Here is a 14,602-nt window from a genome sequence, read left to right as displayed (position 1 = left end):
CCAACAGAGGGCAATGGAAAAGTACTTCTGTAGAAAATTTTAATTTTTTTTTACTGAGATACAATGCAAAACAGACCATTCTGGCCCTTTGAGCCAAGCTGTGCATCAGTCCCCCAGTTTAACCCCAGCCCAATCAATTTACAATGACCAATTAACCTACCAACTGGTATGTCTTTGGATTGTGGAGGAATCTGTAGCATCTGGAGGGAGCCCACGCAGTGACGGGTCAAATGTAGAAACTCCTCACAGGCAGTGGTGAGAAATGACCCTGGGTCGCTGGCACTGCGAAGCTTCGTGCTAACCGCATCGTACAGCCCCTGATCACATGACACAGCACATGGTGAAGACAATGGTAATAATCAGTGATAATAAACCTGATTCTGATTCTGAGCAGAGATTGTCACATCAAAACCAAAACCTTTAGCAAAAGATATATAGCTGAAACCTTCATAGGAAGAGAACATCATGGACAAAGCCTGCATTTATTGCCCATCCATAACCGCTCCTGATATAAGGAACCGGTTAAAATTCAGATTCCTAACTACCTCTGCCAGAGTACAATACTGCACTGGCAAGTCTTGTAGGACGGAGTTCATAGCTCCCTGACAGTGGCTGTGCAAGTTGACAGGGCGGTCAGAAAGGCGTATGGCATGCTTGCCTTGATTAGCTGAGGCACTGAGATCAAAAGCCAGTTAGCTATGTTGCAGTTTTATAAAACTCTTGTTAAGCCACATCTGGAATTTCACAACACACACAAAATGCCGGTGGAACGCTGCAGGTCAGGCAGCATCTATAGGGAGAAGCGCTGTCGACGTTAACAACAACACACACAAAATGCCGGTGGAACGCTGCAGGCCAGGCAGCATCTATAGGGAGAAGCGCTGTCGACGTTAACAACAACACACACAAAATGCCGGTGGAACGCTGCAGGTCAGGCAGCATCTATAGGGAGAAGCGCTGTCGACGTTAACAACAACACACACAAAATGCCGGTGGAACGCTGCAGGCCAGGCAGCATCTATAGGGAGAAGCGCTGTCGACGTTTCGGGCCGAGACCCTTGTTGCTTGAACTTCCAACATCAGCAGATCTCCTCGTGTTTACTTCTGAGATTTGACATACGGTTCTGGTCGCCCCATTGTAGGCTTTGGGGAGGGTGCAGAAGAGGTTTGCTGAGAGACCTCAGGGGAGAATGGCCAGACTGGTTCAAGCTGACAGAACGGTGACAGTAACTCAAAGAATCACACAGCGGTTACAACAGAAGAGCATCTCTGAATATGCAACATGTGGAACATTGATGTTGAGGGGCTACAACAGCAGAAGACCACAAGTATACAGAATTACACTCAGTGGCCATCCTATCAGGTACCTCCTGTGCTTAATAAAGTGGCCATTGGGTGTACATTGGTACCGGAATGCATGGTGACACTCATGGGCCGCCCCAGTGCATCTTGGTTGTTAATGTAAATCTTTCCATTCACTGTGGGTTTCAGTCTACTTGTGCTAAATAAAATTAATCTGAATCTGAATCAGATGCCAGGAAAGTTTCATCTTGCATACCGTTCATACAGATCAATTCATTACACAGGCACTGAGCTAGAACCAGGGAAAACAATAACAGGACATTGGTGAGGCCGCGTTTGGAATACTGCGGCCACTTCTGGTCACCCTGCTCTCGGGAAGATGTCATGAAGCAGGAAGGCGTGCTGACGGGATTTACTGAGTCATGCAGAGAAGTTAAGCAAGTTGCAACTATTTTCAATGAAGTATAGGAGAATGAGGAATGATCTTACAGAGGTATCTAAAATCATCAGGGGTGTAGGCAGGATGAATGAACAGTCTTTTTCACAGGTTTGGGGAAAATCAAGAACTTGAGGGCAGGGGTTTAAAGTGAAAGGGGAGAGAGTTAATAGGAGGGGCAACTTTTCTGAGTGGTTAGTGTACAGAAAGAGCTGGCAGAGAAAGTGGCTGAAGCAGATATAATAACAACATTTAAAATACAAGGACAGGTTATAGTTTAGAAAGATATGGACCAAACAGTTCGGAACCACCAGCGCTCTTGAGCGGAAAAGCCTACAAATAGTAGTGGATACCGCCCAGTCCGTTACGGGTAAAGCCCTGCCTGCCACTGAGCACATCTACACAGGGCACTGACGCGGGAAATCAGGGACCCCCGCCACCCAGCCATGCTCTCTTCTCGCTGCTGCTATTAGAAAGGAGGTACCAGAGATGGTGGTTGAGGCAGGTACAATAACATCTAAAATATATTTGACTGGTCTTTCCCGCTTGGTGGTGCAATAATATCAGCGCCGGACTCCGGAGCGAAGGTTCCCGAGTTTGAATCCAAGACGGGTTGAGCGTCAAACTAGCAACTCAGCCTGATAAAAACAAGAATAGGTTGCCACGGAAACACTGTCATGACGGTGCCCCGATAACTCCACTGCCGAGTTAAGGACTATTCTTCTTCTTTGACTGGTCTATGGACAGGTTGAAGTTTGAAGAGGTATGGGTAAACAGTCAGCTTGGTCAGCACCAGTGAGTTAGGCTGAAAGGCCCGTTTCTATGCTGTATGACTCTGTGTCTCTAAAGACACTGTTATTCCACAGAACGAGATCCTGTTGCCTACCCACCATCAAGGACATATATATAGACAAGTGCCAGAAAAGGGATGGTAACATAGTGAAGGACCCCACCCACCCTGCTCATGGACTGTTTGTCCACTCCCATCGGGGGAGGCTACATATCATCCACTCCAGGACCACTAGACTCTAAAACAGTCACTTTCCCCAAGCAGTGAGGCTGATCAACCCCTCCACATCCCAAACACCACTACTTTATTATTTCCTGTCAGAGTCACCTTACATACAGACACTCCTGTGCCTAGTGTCACTTTATGGACATACAATCAATGTATGTATACAAGCTATCTTATGCATTCGTATTTATTGTGTTTTTTATTATCATGTTTTTTTTTGTGTTGCATCGGATCCAAAGTAACAATGATTTCGTTCTCTTTCACACTTGCATACCGGAAATGGCATTAAATAATCTGGAATTGTAACTGGTGATTCGGGAGTCTTCCCAGACTGGCAGGGGACAGGGCCCAGTCTGAGAACTAACAGAGTATTACTCGAAGCTGTGCTGTGCAGTTAGAGCTGATCCACTTAGCATGAGCCCAGCTGACAACAGAATAAATAGTATCAAATGGCAAGAAATAATTTTCTTCAGAGAAATAAAATCTCTCCAGAATCAAATGCAATCATTACTTTACGCTGGGCTTGATCTCTGAGCAATTGATCAGTTTGCTTGAGATCCTGGCAACGTCTTTACTGAGCCTGCAGTGTGAGAGTGCATGTGGACAGAACTTCCCATCAACCTGCCGATCCACTGTTAACCCTCTCACAACCGAAGCAAGCAGCAGCACAGAACTGTTGCAATATAACTCAGGGTTGGAATAAACAGTGACTCTGGGTAATTACACAATGCAACACACACACAATGCTGGAGGAACTCAGCACGTCAGGCAGCATCTATGGAGACATACAAACTGTTGACGTTTCAGGCCAAGACCCTTCCTCGGGAATGGAAAGTGGCAGGGGGAGGAGGAGAGACCAGAATGGAAAGGTGGGAGGAGGGGAAGGAGGCTTCACTAAAAGATGATGGGTGAAGCCAGGTGAGTGGGAAAGGTAAAGGGCTGGAGAGAAAGAAATCTGATAGGGGAGAAGAGTGGACCGTAGGAGAAAGGAAAGGAGGAGTGAAGCCAGGGGAAGGTGATAGGCAGGTGAGGAGAAGAGGTAAGAGGTCAGTGGGGAATTGCAGGAGGAAGAGGAAGGGAAAAAATTACTAGAAGGAGATCAGGTAAAAAATAACACAATGAGCAGCTGCTTTATCCCACTGATTCTGTACAGACACACAGTGTGTAACCCTCACCCTGAATCGACAGTGATTCTTGTACAATAACACATTAAGTAATCCATACCCTGAATAAACAGCAGTAGCATCGAATTACACTGTCACCCTTGGCCCATCAAGCAATCAACAGTCAATCCTCATACTCTCCTCCCACTCACACACACAGACAAACACACACAAACACAGACACAAGCACACAAACACAAACACACACACACAGGTGCGCGCACACACACACACACACACACACATATACACACACACAGGTGCGCGCACACACACACACACACACACATATACACACACACAGACAAACACAAACACACACACACACACACGCACACGCACACACATATACACACAAGCAGACAAACACACAGACACTAACACACACAGCCACACGAACACAGACACACATCCATACACACAAACATAGATATACACAGACACACACACACACACACACACACACACACACGGTGTAAACAATCCCCATTCCTATCGCATTAGTAACATCAGCAATTACTTGGTAGGCAAAGGCAGTCTCCTCAGTATTCAGTTTCCTCTCACCTGACTTACTGAGACTCCTCTCTGTTCCCCAAGAAGACCAGATGACAGGAACTGAATTAGGCCATTCAGCCCATCGAGTCTGTTCCATCATGTCTGATTTATTATCCCTCTCAACACCAGTCTCTTGCCTTCTCTAGGAAACCTTTGATGCCCTGACTAACCAAGAAACTATTAGCCTCCACTTTAAATATACCCAATGGCTTGACTTTCCCAGCCTTCTGTGACAATGAATTTCACAGATTCCCACCCTCTGGCTAAAGGGGTGCCATGGTAGCATAGCAGTTCGCACAATTCCGTTACAGCTCATGATGTCGGAGTTCAGAGTTCGATGCCGTAAGGAGTTTGTACGTGCTCACTGTGGGTTTTCTCCAGGATGTCCGGCTTCCTCCCACAGCCCAAAGACCTACAGGCTAGTGGGTTAATTGGTTATTCCCATGAATTCTCATGAATGCTCGGGTTAAGTCAGGGGCTTGCTGGGTGGCTTGGCTCGAGAACTGTAAGGGACTTTTCCACACTGTATCTCTAAATAAATAAATTCCTCTTCACCTCTGTTCCAGAGGGATGTCTTTCTATTCCGAGGCTGTGCTTTCTGGTCCTAGACTGTCCCACTGTCGGAGACACCCTCTCCACCTCCACTCTATGTAGGCAGTGGGTATCAGTGAGATCCCCCTCAAGAATACCTTCCTTATTGCCAGATGTTGTACAGTCACTGTATTGAACTGGGGGTGCCACAGTTGTCCACATCTGGAGTTATTCACAAGCATTTCCTTGGTCACCTTGCCAAAACTGTCTGTAGTGCTGATAACTCACCAGGCCTCCTGCCCACAACTAGGCCTCTTGTCCACAAGGAGGCCTCCTGTTTCACCAGGCCTCCATCCACAAGGTGGCCTCCCTCAGGCTGGAGAAGCAATACCTCATATTCTGTCTGGCTAGCATTAATTTCCCTAACTTACCGTCATTCTTTTCTATACCCCTTCTCTCTTTTTCCATTTTCCATTCTGCTTACCCTCTCACCCCTCATCTTCTCTTCAGCTGCCCATCACCTCCCCCGGTTCACCTCCTCCTTCACTTTCTCCTATGGTCCACTCTCCTCTCCTATCAGACCCTTTCTTCTTCAGCAGCTCTTTACCTTTTCCACCTATCACTTTCCAGCTTCTTACTTTCTTTCTCCCCCTCCCCACACCAACACGTCTTCCCCCTTACCTGGTCTCACTTGTAACCTGCCAGCTTGTACTCCTTCCCTTCCCCTCACCTTCTTATTCTGGCATCTTCCCCCCTTCCTTTCCAGTCCTGATGAAGGGTCTCAGCCCAAAATATTGACCGTTTATTCCCCTCCATAGATGCTGCCTGACCTGCTGAGTTCTTCCAGCATTTTGTGTGTGTTTCTCCCCCTGTCCAGCTGCATTGAGCTTTCCCTAGAGCTACTTTTAGATACATAGATATACATAGAAATCTACAGCACATTACAGGCCCTTCGGCCCACAATGTTGTGCTGACTGTGTAACCTACTCTAGAGACTGCCTAGAATTTCCCTAGCGCAAAGCCCTCTATTTTTCTAAGCAGCATAATAGGCTCTTAAAAGACCCGATTGTATCAGTAAGAGGGCTTTTGTGAGCAAAAGGACCAGATGCAAAAGGTTGAAGATGCGGGAACTGAGAGAGACGCAGGAAAGTGCTGAAGGAATTCAATGGGCCAGGCCCCGTCTGTGGTATGGATAGTTGAAGTTTCAGGTCACAACATGGAAGGAAATTGCGGCGGGGAGAAAAAGAGGTTGAGGGAGAAGGAGTGGCACAAGATCTCCAGGCAATGGGTGGACCCAGGTGAGGAGGGTTGATAGGTAGGTGGAGTTGAGGCACTTGAATAAGACAGTGGAATTGAAAATTGTGAAGGCTTCAAGTCAGGTCCAGTTTACTGCCATGTGAAGTTAGCTTATCAGTGTGTAAGTCCAGAGAGAGCGTGGAGTCCACATCCATAGATCCCTCAAAGACACCACGGCGGTTAAGAATGTGAATGGTGTGTTGGCCTTCATTAGTCAGGGGATTGAGTTCAAAAGCCAAAGGTGACGTTGCAGCTCGATAAATCCTGATTAGACCACACTTGGTCGCCTCCGGTGTTCAGCTCCGGTCGCCTCATTAGCTTTAGAGAGGGTGTGGAGGAGATGTACTATGAAGCTCTACAGATTAGAGAGGATGTCTCATGAGGAAAGGATGAGCCAGCTAGAGCTTTTCTTTCTGGAGTGAAGGATGAGAGGAGACTGGATTGAGGTGTACAAGCTGAAAAGAGGCACAGATAGAGTGGACAGCCAGCAAGATTCTCTCTAAGCTGGCTGCACAGTACCTGAAATGCTCCCACACACACAGCCATTGTAGTGGCACAGCTGAAATTTTCTTTTATATAATGTTTTATTTAAGCGCCGCACAGTTTTTTAGACTGAGTAAAAATTTCCTGCTCGGGGCAATGGTTAGTCTGCGCAGCTGTAAAAAAAAATGGGGGGATGTTGACAGCCAGAAATATTTTCCCAGGACGGAAATGGCTGCACAAGGGGGCATAATTTTAAGGTGATTGGAGGAAAGTATAGGGGGGGGATGTCAGTTTTCTTTACACAGGGAGTGGTGGGTGCGTGGAACACCCTTCTAGGGCTGGTGGCAGAGACAGATACATTAGGGACATTTATGAGACTCTTAGATGGGCACATGGATGATAGAAAAATGATGAGCTATATAGAAGCGATGGAGTTAGATTGATGTCAGGGTAGGTTAAAATGTCAGAACAACATTTAAGCTGAAGGGACTTATTGTGCTGTACTGTCTAATGTTCAAGAATATTGTCATTCAACTCTACACACGTATACAGCTCAACAAAACAATTTTCCTCAGAGACCAAGATGCAAAGATGCAAAACACAGCGTGTCTGTATATATCACATATAGCACAATATTAACAGATTTTTTAAAAATTATTCTGTAGATGCACAAGTTCTATGTTCTATGTTGTATGTGCAAGAGTATGGTGAGACACAGGGACAATGAAAAACCTGCTTTCAGCAAAGTCACAGGCACACACAGAGGTAACAGACTGAACTAAACTGGTCAGAGTGTTGTAACAGATCCTCAAAGCTGGCGTAGCAGTCAATGTGATGTTATTACAGCTTGGAGTGCCGGAGTTTGGAGTTCAATCTCTGTAAGGAGTTGCTGTGTGTCCTCCCTGTGGAATGCATGGGTTTCCTCGGGGTGCCCCAGTTTCCTCCCAAGGCCCAAAGACATACCGGGTAGGTTAACTGGCCGTTGTGAATTGTCCCGTGATTAGGGTCAGGTTGAAGCACAGCTCGAAGGGCTGGACGTGTCTGCTCTGCACTGTATGTCTAAATAATTAAATAAGATATCCCCCAGGAGTGCGCCAATCTGTGGGGACTGCAGTTTGAAACAACAGGTCCAAGGATCAACTTTATTCACTGTGTACACTTACATGTATTAGGGAGTTGCTGTGGTGTGTTGGTCAGGGTATACACACAACAAAAAACAATTATAAACAGTAAAGATTGTATAAAAATAGACTTAGAACTACGGATGTGGAATAAAATGTGCATAAATATGTAAATACCAACAGGTATTGACAATGTAAACAGCATTATAAAAAGATGTTTTAAGTGTTGACACTGCGGTGCAGAGACAGGGAGCTAATAGATAGAGGGGGTGGGGATGTAATAACAATGGTTGATCAGATTAACAGATGAATTTGAATTTGTTAATTTTCCAAAAATTGTTTAGCTTAAAACACAGGTAAAATAGTTTTTTTAAAAAAAAATGAAATCCTCTGCTGCTCTAAACTTTCCATTTGGAAAATCTTTACTGAGGAGCAGAAAAATTAGCCCCAGCAGATGTGTCTTTCTCTTCGCAAGGTTAGAACATCCAGCTGCATCACTGCTTAGTACAGACACTGCGCTGCAGTGGGCAGGAAGACTCCTCAACGGACAGTCAAAACTACCCAACACATCACCGGCACCAGCCTACCCGCCATCAAGGACACATACAGTATACAGAAAGGTGCCGGAAAAGGGCCGGTAGGATCAGGAAGGATCCCACCCACTCTGCTCACAGATTGTTTGTCCCACTCCCATCGGGGGAGGTTACACAGCATCCACACCAGGACCACCAGACTCAAAATCAGTTACTTTCCCCAAGCAGTGTGGCTGACCAACACCTAACTCCACCCGCTAACTCCATCACTACTTTATTATCTCCCGTCAGTCACCTAGTATCATTTTATGGACATACAATCAATCTATGTAAAGAAGCTATCTTATGCATTTATATTCATTGAGTTTTTTTAATTACTGTGTTCTTAATCTTATTATGTGTTTTTGTGCTGCATTGGATCCAGAGTAACAATTATTTCATTCTCCTTCGCACTTGTGCGCTGGAAATGACATTAAACAATCTTGAATCTTTAAACAGCTGACACTTCAGGCCAAGACCTTTCATCGGGAGTCCTGATAAAGGGTCTCACCCCGAAATGCCCACCATTTATTCCTCTCCTCAGATGCTGCCTGACCTGCTGAGTTCCTCTAGTATTGTGTGTGTGTGTGTGTGTTGCTCTGGATTTTCAGCATCTGCAGAATCTCTTGTGTTTAGAAAATCTCTAATCTCGTTTACCTCCAAGATCTTAACTACTATTAAACTATTACTACACTGAGTAAAGGGATCATTATAAATATTTACAAATGTACTACAAATGTACCCAAACTAATACTTTCCAATGAAAATGTCCTGGATGAACTTTAAAGCAACAAAAATTCAGGCCATCTTAAAAGTTTCTTTAAAAGTAAACACTTCAACCACTCTATGAAGTGCTTACATTATAAGTTTCTTGTCACATGTCATGCCAAAAAAGTGGTTTGGAGTGTTTACAGTACAGTGACGGGGTAATAGATCGAGTGGGATGGAAGGGCTAACTAGAGTGGTCAATCAGATTAATTGCCTGGAGGACAAAACATTTAAGTGTGCAGCATTTGGTAATATGATGGATAAATAATTGCCAAGGTACCATCCAATGTAGTCAGGGGTCTTGGAGAAGCGATGTGGAAGGTTGTAACATTGGAACAGCAAGCTGCTGGTCTCTGCCCTCATTATTGCAGGAGCTGTCAGTCTCCCCCTTGATGGAGCGAGGGAGCCCGTATGGGATACCGAAGCGCTGGGTTATGGACTGTAGTTTTTGATGGACTTTGGATCAAGGTCTCCTTGAAGGACTTTAGCTATTGTAAATTGATGGAGAAGATCCTGAGAGGCAGGATTTATGAACATTTGGAGAGGTATAGTATGATTAGGAATAGCCAGCATGGCTTTGTCAAGGGTAAGTCATGCCTTAAGAGCCTGATTGAATTTTTTGAGGATGTAACTAAACACATTGATGAAGGTAGAGCAGCAGATGTAGTGTATATGGATTTCAGCAAGGCATTTGATAAGGTACCCCATGCAAGGCTTATTGAGAAAGTAAGGAGGCATGGGATCCAAGGGGACATTGCTTTGTGGATCCACGATTGGCTTGCCCACAAAAGGCAAAGAGTGGTTATAGATGGGTCATATTCTGCGTGGAGGTCGGTCACCAGTGGTGTGCCTCATTAATCTGTTCTGGGTTCCCTACTCTTTGTGATTTTTATAAATGACCTAGATGAGGAAGTGGAGGGATAAGTTAATAAATTTGCTGATGACACAAAGGTTGCGGGTGTTGTTGATAGCGTGGTGGGCTGTCAGAAGTTACAGCGGGACATTGATAGGATGCAAAACTGGGCTGAGAAGTGGCAGATGGAGTTCAACCCAGATAAGTGTGAGGTTCATTTGGGTAGGTCAAATATAATGGCAGAATACAGCATTAATGGCAAGACTCTTGGCAGTGTGGAGGATCAGAGGGATCAGAGGGATCTTGGGGTCTGAGTCCATAGGACACTCAAAGCTGCTACGCTGATTGACTCTGTGGTTAAGAAGACATACAGTGCATTGGTCTTCATCAATCGAGGGATTGAGTTTAAGAGCCGAGAGGTAATGTTGCAGCTATATGGTACCCTAGTCAGACCCCACTTGGAGTACTGCGCTCAGTTCTGGTCGCCTCACTACAGGAAGGACGTGGAAGCCATAGAAAGGATGCAGAAGAGATTTACAGGGAAGCTGCCTGAATTGGGGAGCATGCCTTATGAGAATAGGTTGAGTGAACTCAGCCTTTTTTCCTTGGAGTAAGAGGATGAGAGGTGACCTGATAAGTAATGAGAAGCATTGATCGTGTGGATAGTCGGAGGCTTTTTCCCAGGACTGAAGTGGCTAGCATGAGAGGGCATAGTTTTAAGGTGCTGGGGAGCTGGTACAGAGGAGTTGTCAGGGTTAAGTTTTTTTACACAGAGAGTGCTGAGTGTGTGGAATAGGCTGCCGATGGAGGTGGTAGAGGCGGAAATGATAGGGTCTTTTAAGAGACTCCTGGATGGATCCATGGAGCTTAGAAAAATAGAGGGCTATGGGTAGTTCTAAGGTAGGAACATGTTGGGCACAGCTTTGTGGGCTGAAGGGCCTGTATTGTGTAGGTTTTCTATGTTTCTATGTTTTTCAATGACAGAGGACTCTGGTGAGCCTATCCCCCAGTAGGGCCGATGAAAAAGAAGATGAACAAGGCATACTGTCTCTATATATTATTCTGAGATTGATTTACTTGTGAGTATTCATGATAAATATAATCAAATCAAGGAAAAGCAAAGACTGACAAACAGCCAACATGCAAAAGAAGACAAACTGTGCAACTACTAAACAAATAAATACATAAATATTGAGAACATGAGATGAAGAGTCCTTAAAAGTGAATCCATAGGTTGTGGGTGCAGTTTACTGTTAGGGTGAGCAAAGTTATCCTCTCTGGTTCAAGAGCCTGATGGTCGAGGGGTAATAACTGTTCCTGAACCTGGTGGTGTGGACCTGATGGTTGAGGGTAATAATTGATCCTGAACCTGGTGGTGTGGGACCTGATGGTCAAGGGTAATAACTATTCCTGAGCCTGGTGGTGTGGGACCTGATGGTCAAGGGTAATAACTATTCCTGAACCTGGTGGTGTGGGACCTGAGGCTCTTGACCCTCCTGCCCATACCCCAGAGGTGAAGAACGGAGGACCATGGAAGAAAGGGAAAGGAAGGTTGTGGAGGTGGGTTGGAGCTGGTAAGAAGACCTTTGTGGCTTCTCATTAATTGGTCCGATCAGCTTGTCTCCCGCCCCTGGACTCCATGGGGCCATGTCTGCATTAGGGAAATAGACAGCTGAACTTTCTGTTCAGACCCCCCTCCCCCCCATCTCTAGAAGGAAAACATTCAATCAAACCCCAAAAAAAGAATGAGAAATTCTATGGATGTGGGGGGCGGAGAAGAGGCCCATGGTAGTATTGTAGTTAGCGTGACACTGGTACAGCAGGGGACATTCTGAAGTTTAAAGTTCAATTCCAGCACTGTTCTTGTAAGGAGTTCCTGTACATCCTCCCCGTAGAATGTCTGAGTTCTCCCCAGGAGCTCCAGTTTCCTCCCACAGACCAAAGACCTACTGGATAGTAGGTTAATTGGTCACAGTAAATTCTCCTGTGCTGAGGCTGGGGTTAAATCGGGGTTGCTAGGACAACGTGCGTCAAAAGGCTGGAGGGGCCTGTTCCATGCTGTATCTCTAGATCAATATATCATATTGATAAATAAAGAAATAAAAAAGGGGATGGTTATTACATCGTGGGGATGGTCAGTTGGGAAGATTAAGAGCCAATTGATAGTGAGAATGTACCAGTGAAGACTGAATCCCCCTCCAGTCACTGCAGAATGGGCAAGGTCATGGGGGGGGGGGGGTGCAGTGACCTCACCTCAACCCTCACCTTACCTTTCCCCACTCTCATCCCTCTCCCCACTCAGCAACAGCTGGATCCGATTGTCCGATTCGATGAGCCAGAGAGTAGTGAATCATTGCCACAGGTACTGGGTACATTTAAAGCAGAGGTTGATGGGTTCCTGATTAGTGAGTGTGTCAAAGGTTACGGGGAGAAGGCAGGAGAATGGAGCGGAGAGGGATAACAGATCAGCCATGATGGAATGGTGGAGCAGACTTGATGGGCTGAATGGCCTATATTTGCCCACGTCACTCTACCCAGCCGCATCCCTGGGTGCCCCAACCCAAAATCTTGGGATCACCCCCAGCAAGGAGGAAGGGGTGAGAAGGGTGAAGGAAAGGGTAGGAGAGGGGAGGGGAAGGAAGGAGAGGGAGAGTTTTAGCTTGGGGAGGGAGGAGGAGGAGGAAAGGAAAATAAGATGGGTGAGGGGAGAATAAATCTGGTGGAGGGGGGTGGAGCAGAGGAGTGAGGGAGGGAGAGAGGGGGAATGTTTGGTGGGAGGGAAGAGAGGCAGGGGAAGTTTAGACAACTGTGGCAGTTAGATAAAGCATAAAGGGTCTCAGCCTGAACATCAATTACTTCTGCATCTCCACAGATGCTGTCCGACCTGCTGATTTCCCCCAGCATCTTTGTGTGTGTTACCCTGGTTAAATGGATTGCTGATACCCCCATATTACCTCACAGAGATGTGGGCTGAGGGGGTGAGGGCATGGCAGGATGCAGAAGGCTGGCAGCTTCCAAGCTAGCAAAGGGTTAATTCTGAGCCACAAGTCCCAATCTCACTTACCCCCTGCTATCTCCTGCCCCAAACCCCACACACCCGGGCAGCTGACAAACCTCCTTCCGCTGTGAACCTGCCTTCTCGACCTTGGCTCCCTTCCCCTGTGCAACACACACACGGACCCACACACATATACACAAACACACACACACACACACACATACACAGACCCACACGCATACATATATACACACACACACACACACACACACAGACCCAAACACACATTCACAGACCCACACGCATACATATATATACACACACACAGACCCAAACACACATACACAGACCCACACGCATACATATATACACACACACACACACACACACACAGACCCAAACACACATTCACAGACCCACACGCATACATATATATACACACACACAGACCCAAACACACATACACAGACCCACACGCATACATATATATACACACACACAGACCCAAACACACATACACAGACACACACGCATACATAGATCCACACGCACAGTGACACACGCAGAGACGAACGCATACTGACAGACAGTATAACACACAAAGACGTGCGTTGTACAGTATAACACACAGACACAGACACTCAGGGAGACACTAACCCTCACACACACCCAATTCGAAACCATACTCACTCCCTCTGCCGTACACAATAGGACTGGAAGGCACCCCATTGCGCTTACCTGGACAGCGACAGACTGGCTCGGATCGCTCTCTGGTTTTACTGCGGCTTGCTGTCCTCGCCTGAAAGATTGAAACAGCGCGATCAGGATGTGGTGCAGGATTAGAACCATGCTTGCATACCGCCGCCGCTCCGCTCCGCACCAGCTCGTGTCTCTGCCTCTTTCTGTCCCTCGCTGTGCAACTCAACGCGTTCGTTCTCTCTCTCTCTCTCTCTCTCTCCCTCCCGCTCTCTCTCTCACTCTCTCCCCCTCTCCCTCCCTCCTCTCTCTCTCCCCCTCTCCCTCCCTCCTCTCTCTCTCTCTTTCTCTCTCTCCCTCTCTCACGTTCTTCCTCTCCCTCTCTCACACACACAGTTTCACAGCTCGCCAGTGCATCTACACTCCACATACGAATGGGTAGGTGGAGAGGGGAAGAGAGGAGAGTCTGGGGGCTAGAACGAACATCAAACATCGCCCACCTGCTCATCCCCCCGCGATGAGACAGGGCAGGTGGAGCGGGTTCAGCCACCAGCCCTTGGCCCTTCAAGTAAATTTACAAAAGAAAATAAAGCACAGAAAATGAAAACAATATTAGAAGAGGCAGTTCCTGTTCACTTGGGAGTCTGCTAGGTCCTAACGCTAGCCGCTTCAGCGCAGGCGTCGGGAATGGAAAGACTCAGCTAGATGTTCTTGAGATTCCAAAGAGGAGAGTCGCGCAACTACCTCAACAGAGATGGGGAGAGATTTCATTAGCCAGAGAATGGTTCTGGGACTGAAAGGGTTAACGTATGG

The 14,602-nt window shown here is 46.5% G+C and overlaps 1 protein-coding gene across 1 annotated transcript in view; it reads right to left on the bottom strand.

Moving 5' to 3' along the window:
- LOC132390692 (cGMP-dependent 3',5'-cyclic phosphodiesterase) overlaps positions 1-14,602 on the bottom strand; it is a 345,293-nt gene that overhangs the window by 283,601 nt on the left and 47,090 nt on the right. The window contains exon 2 of the mRNA XM_059963249.1: positions 13,832-13,892. Within this exon, the coding sequence (XP_059819232.1) occupies positions 13,832-13,892 (61 nt within the window). The remainder of the gene's footprint in view (positions 1-13,831; positions 13,893-14,602) is intronic.

The sequence above is a fragment of the Hypanus sabinus genome, chromosome 3 (genome assembly GCF_030144855.1).
Source record: "Hypanus sabinus isolate sHypSab1 chromosome 3, sHypSab1.hap1, whole genome shotgun sequence".
NCBI classification, from domain to species: Eukaryota; Metazoa; Chordata; class Chondrichthyes; order Myliobatiformes; family Dasyatidae; genus Hypanus; species Hypanus sabinus.
Note: the sequence above shows the minus strand (reverse complement) of the source record. Positions and strands in the feature narration are given on the sequence as shown.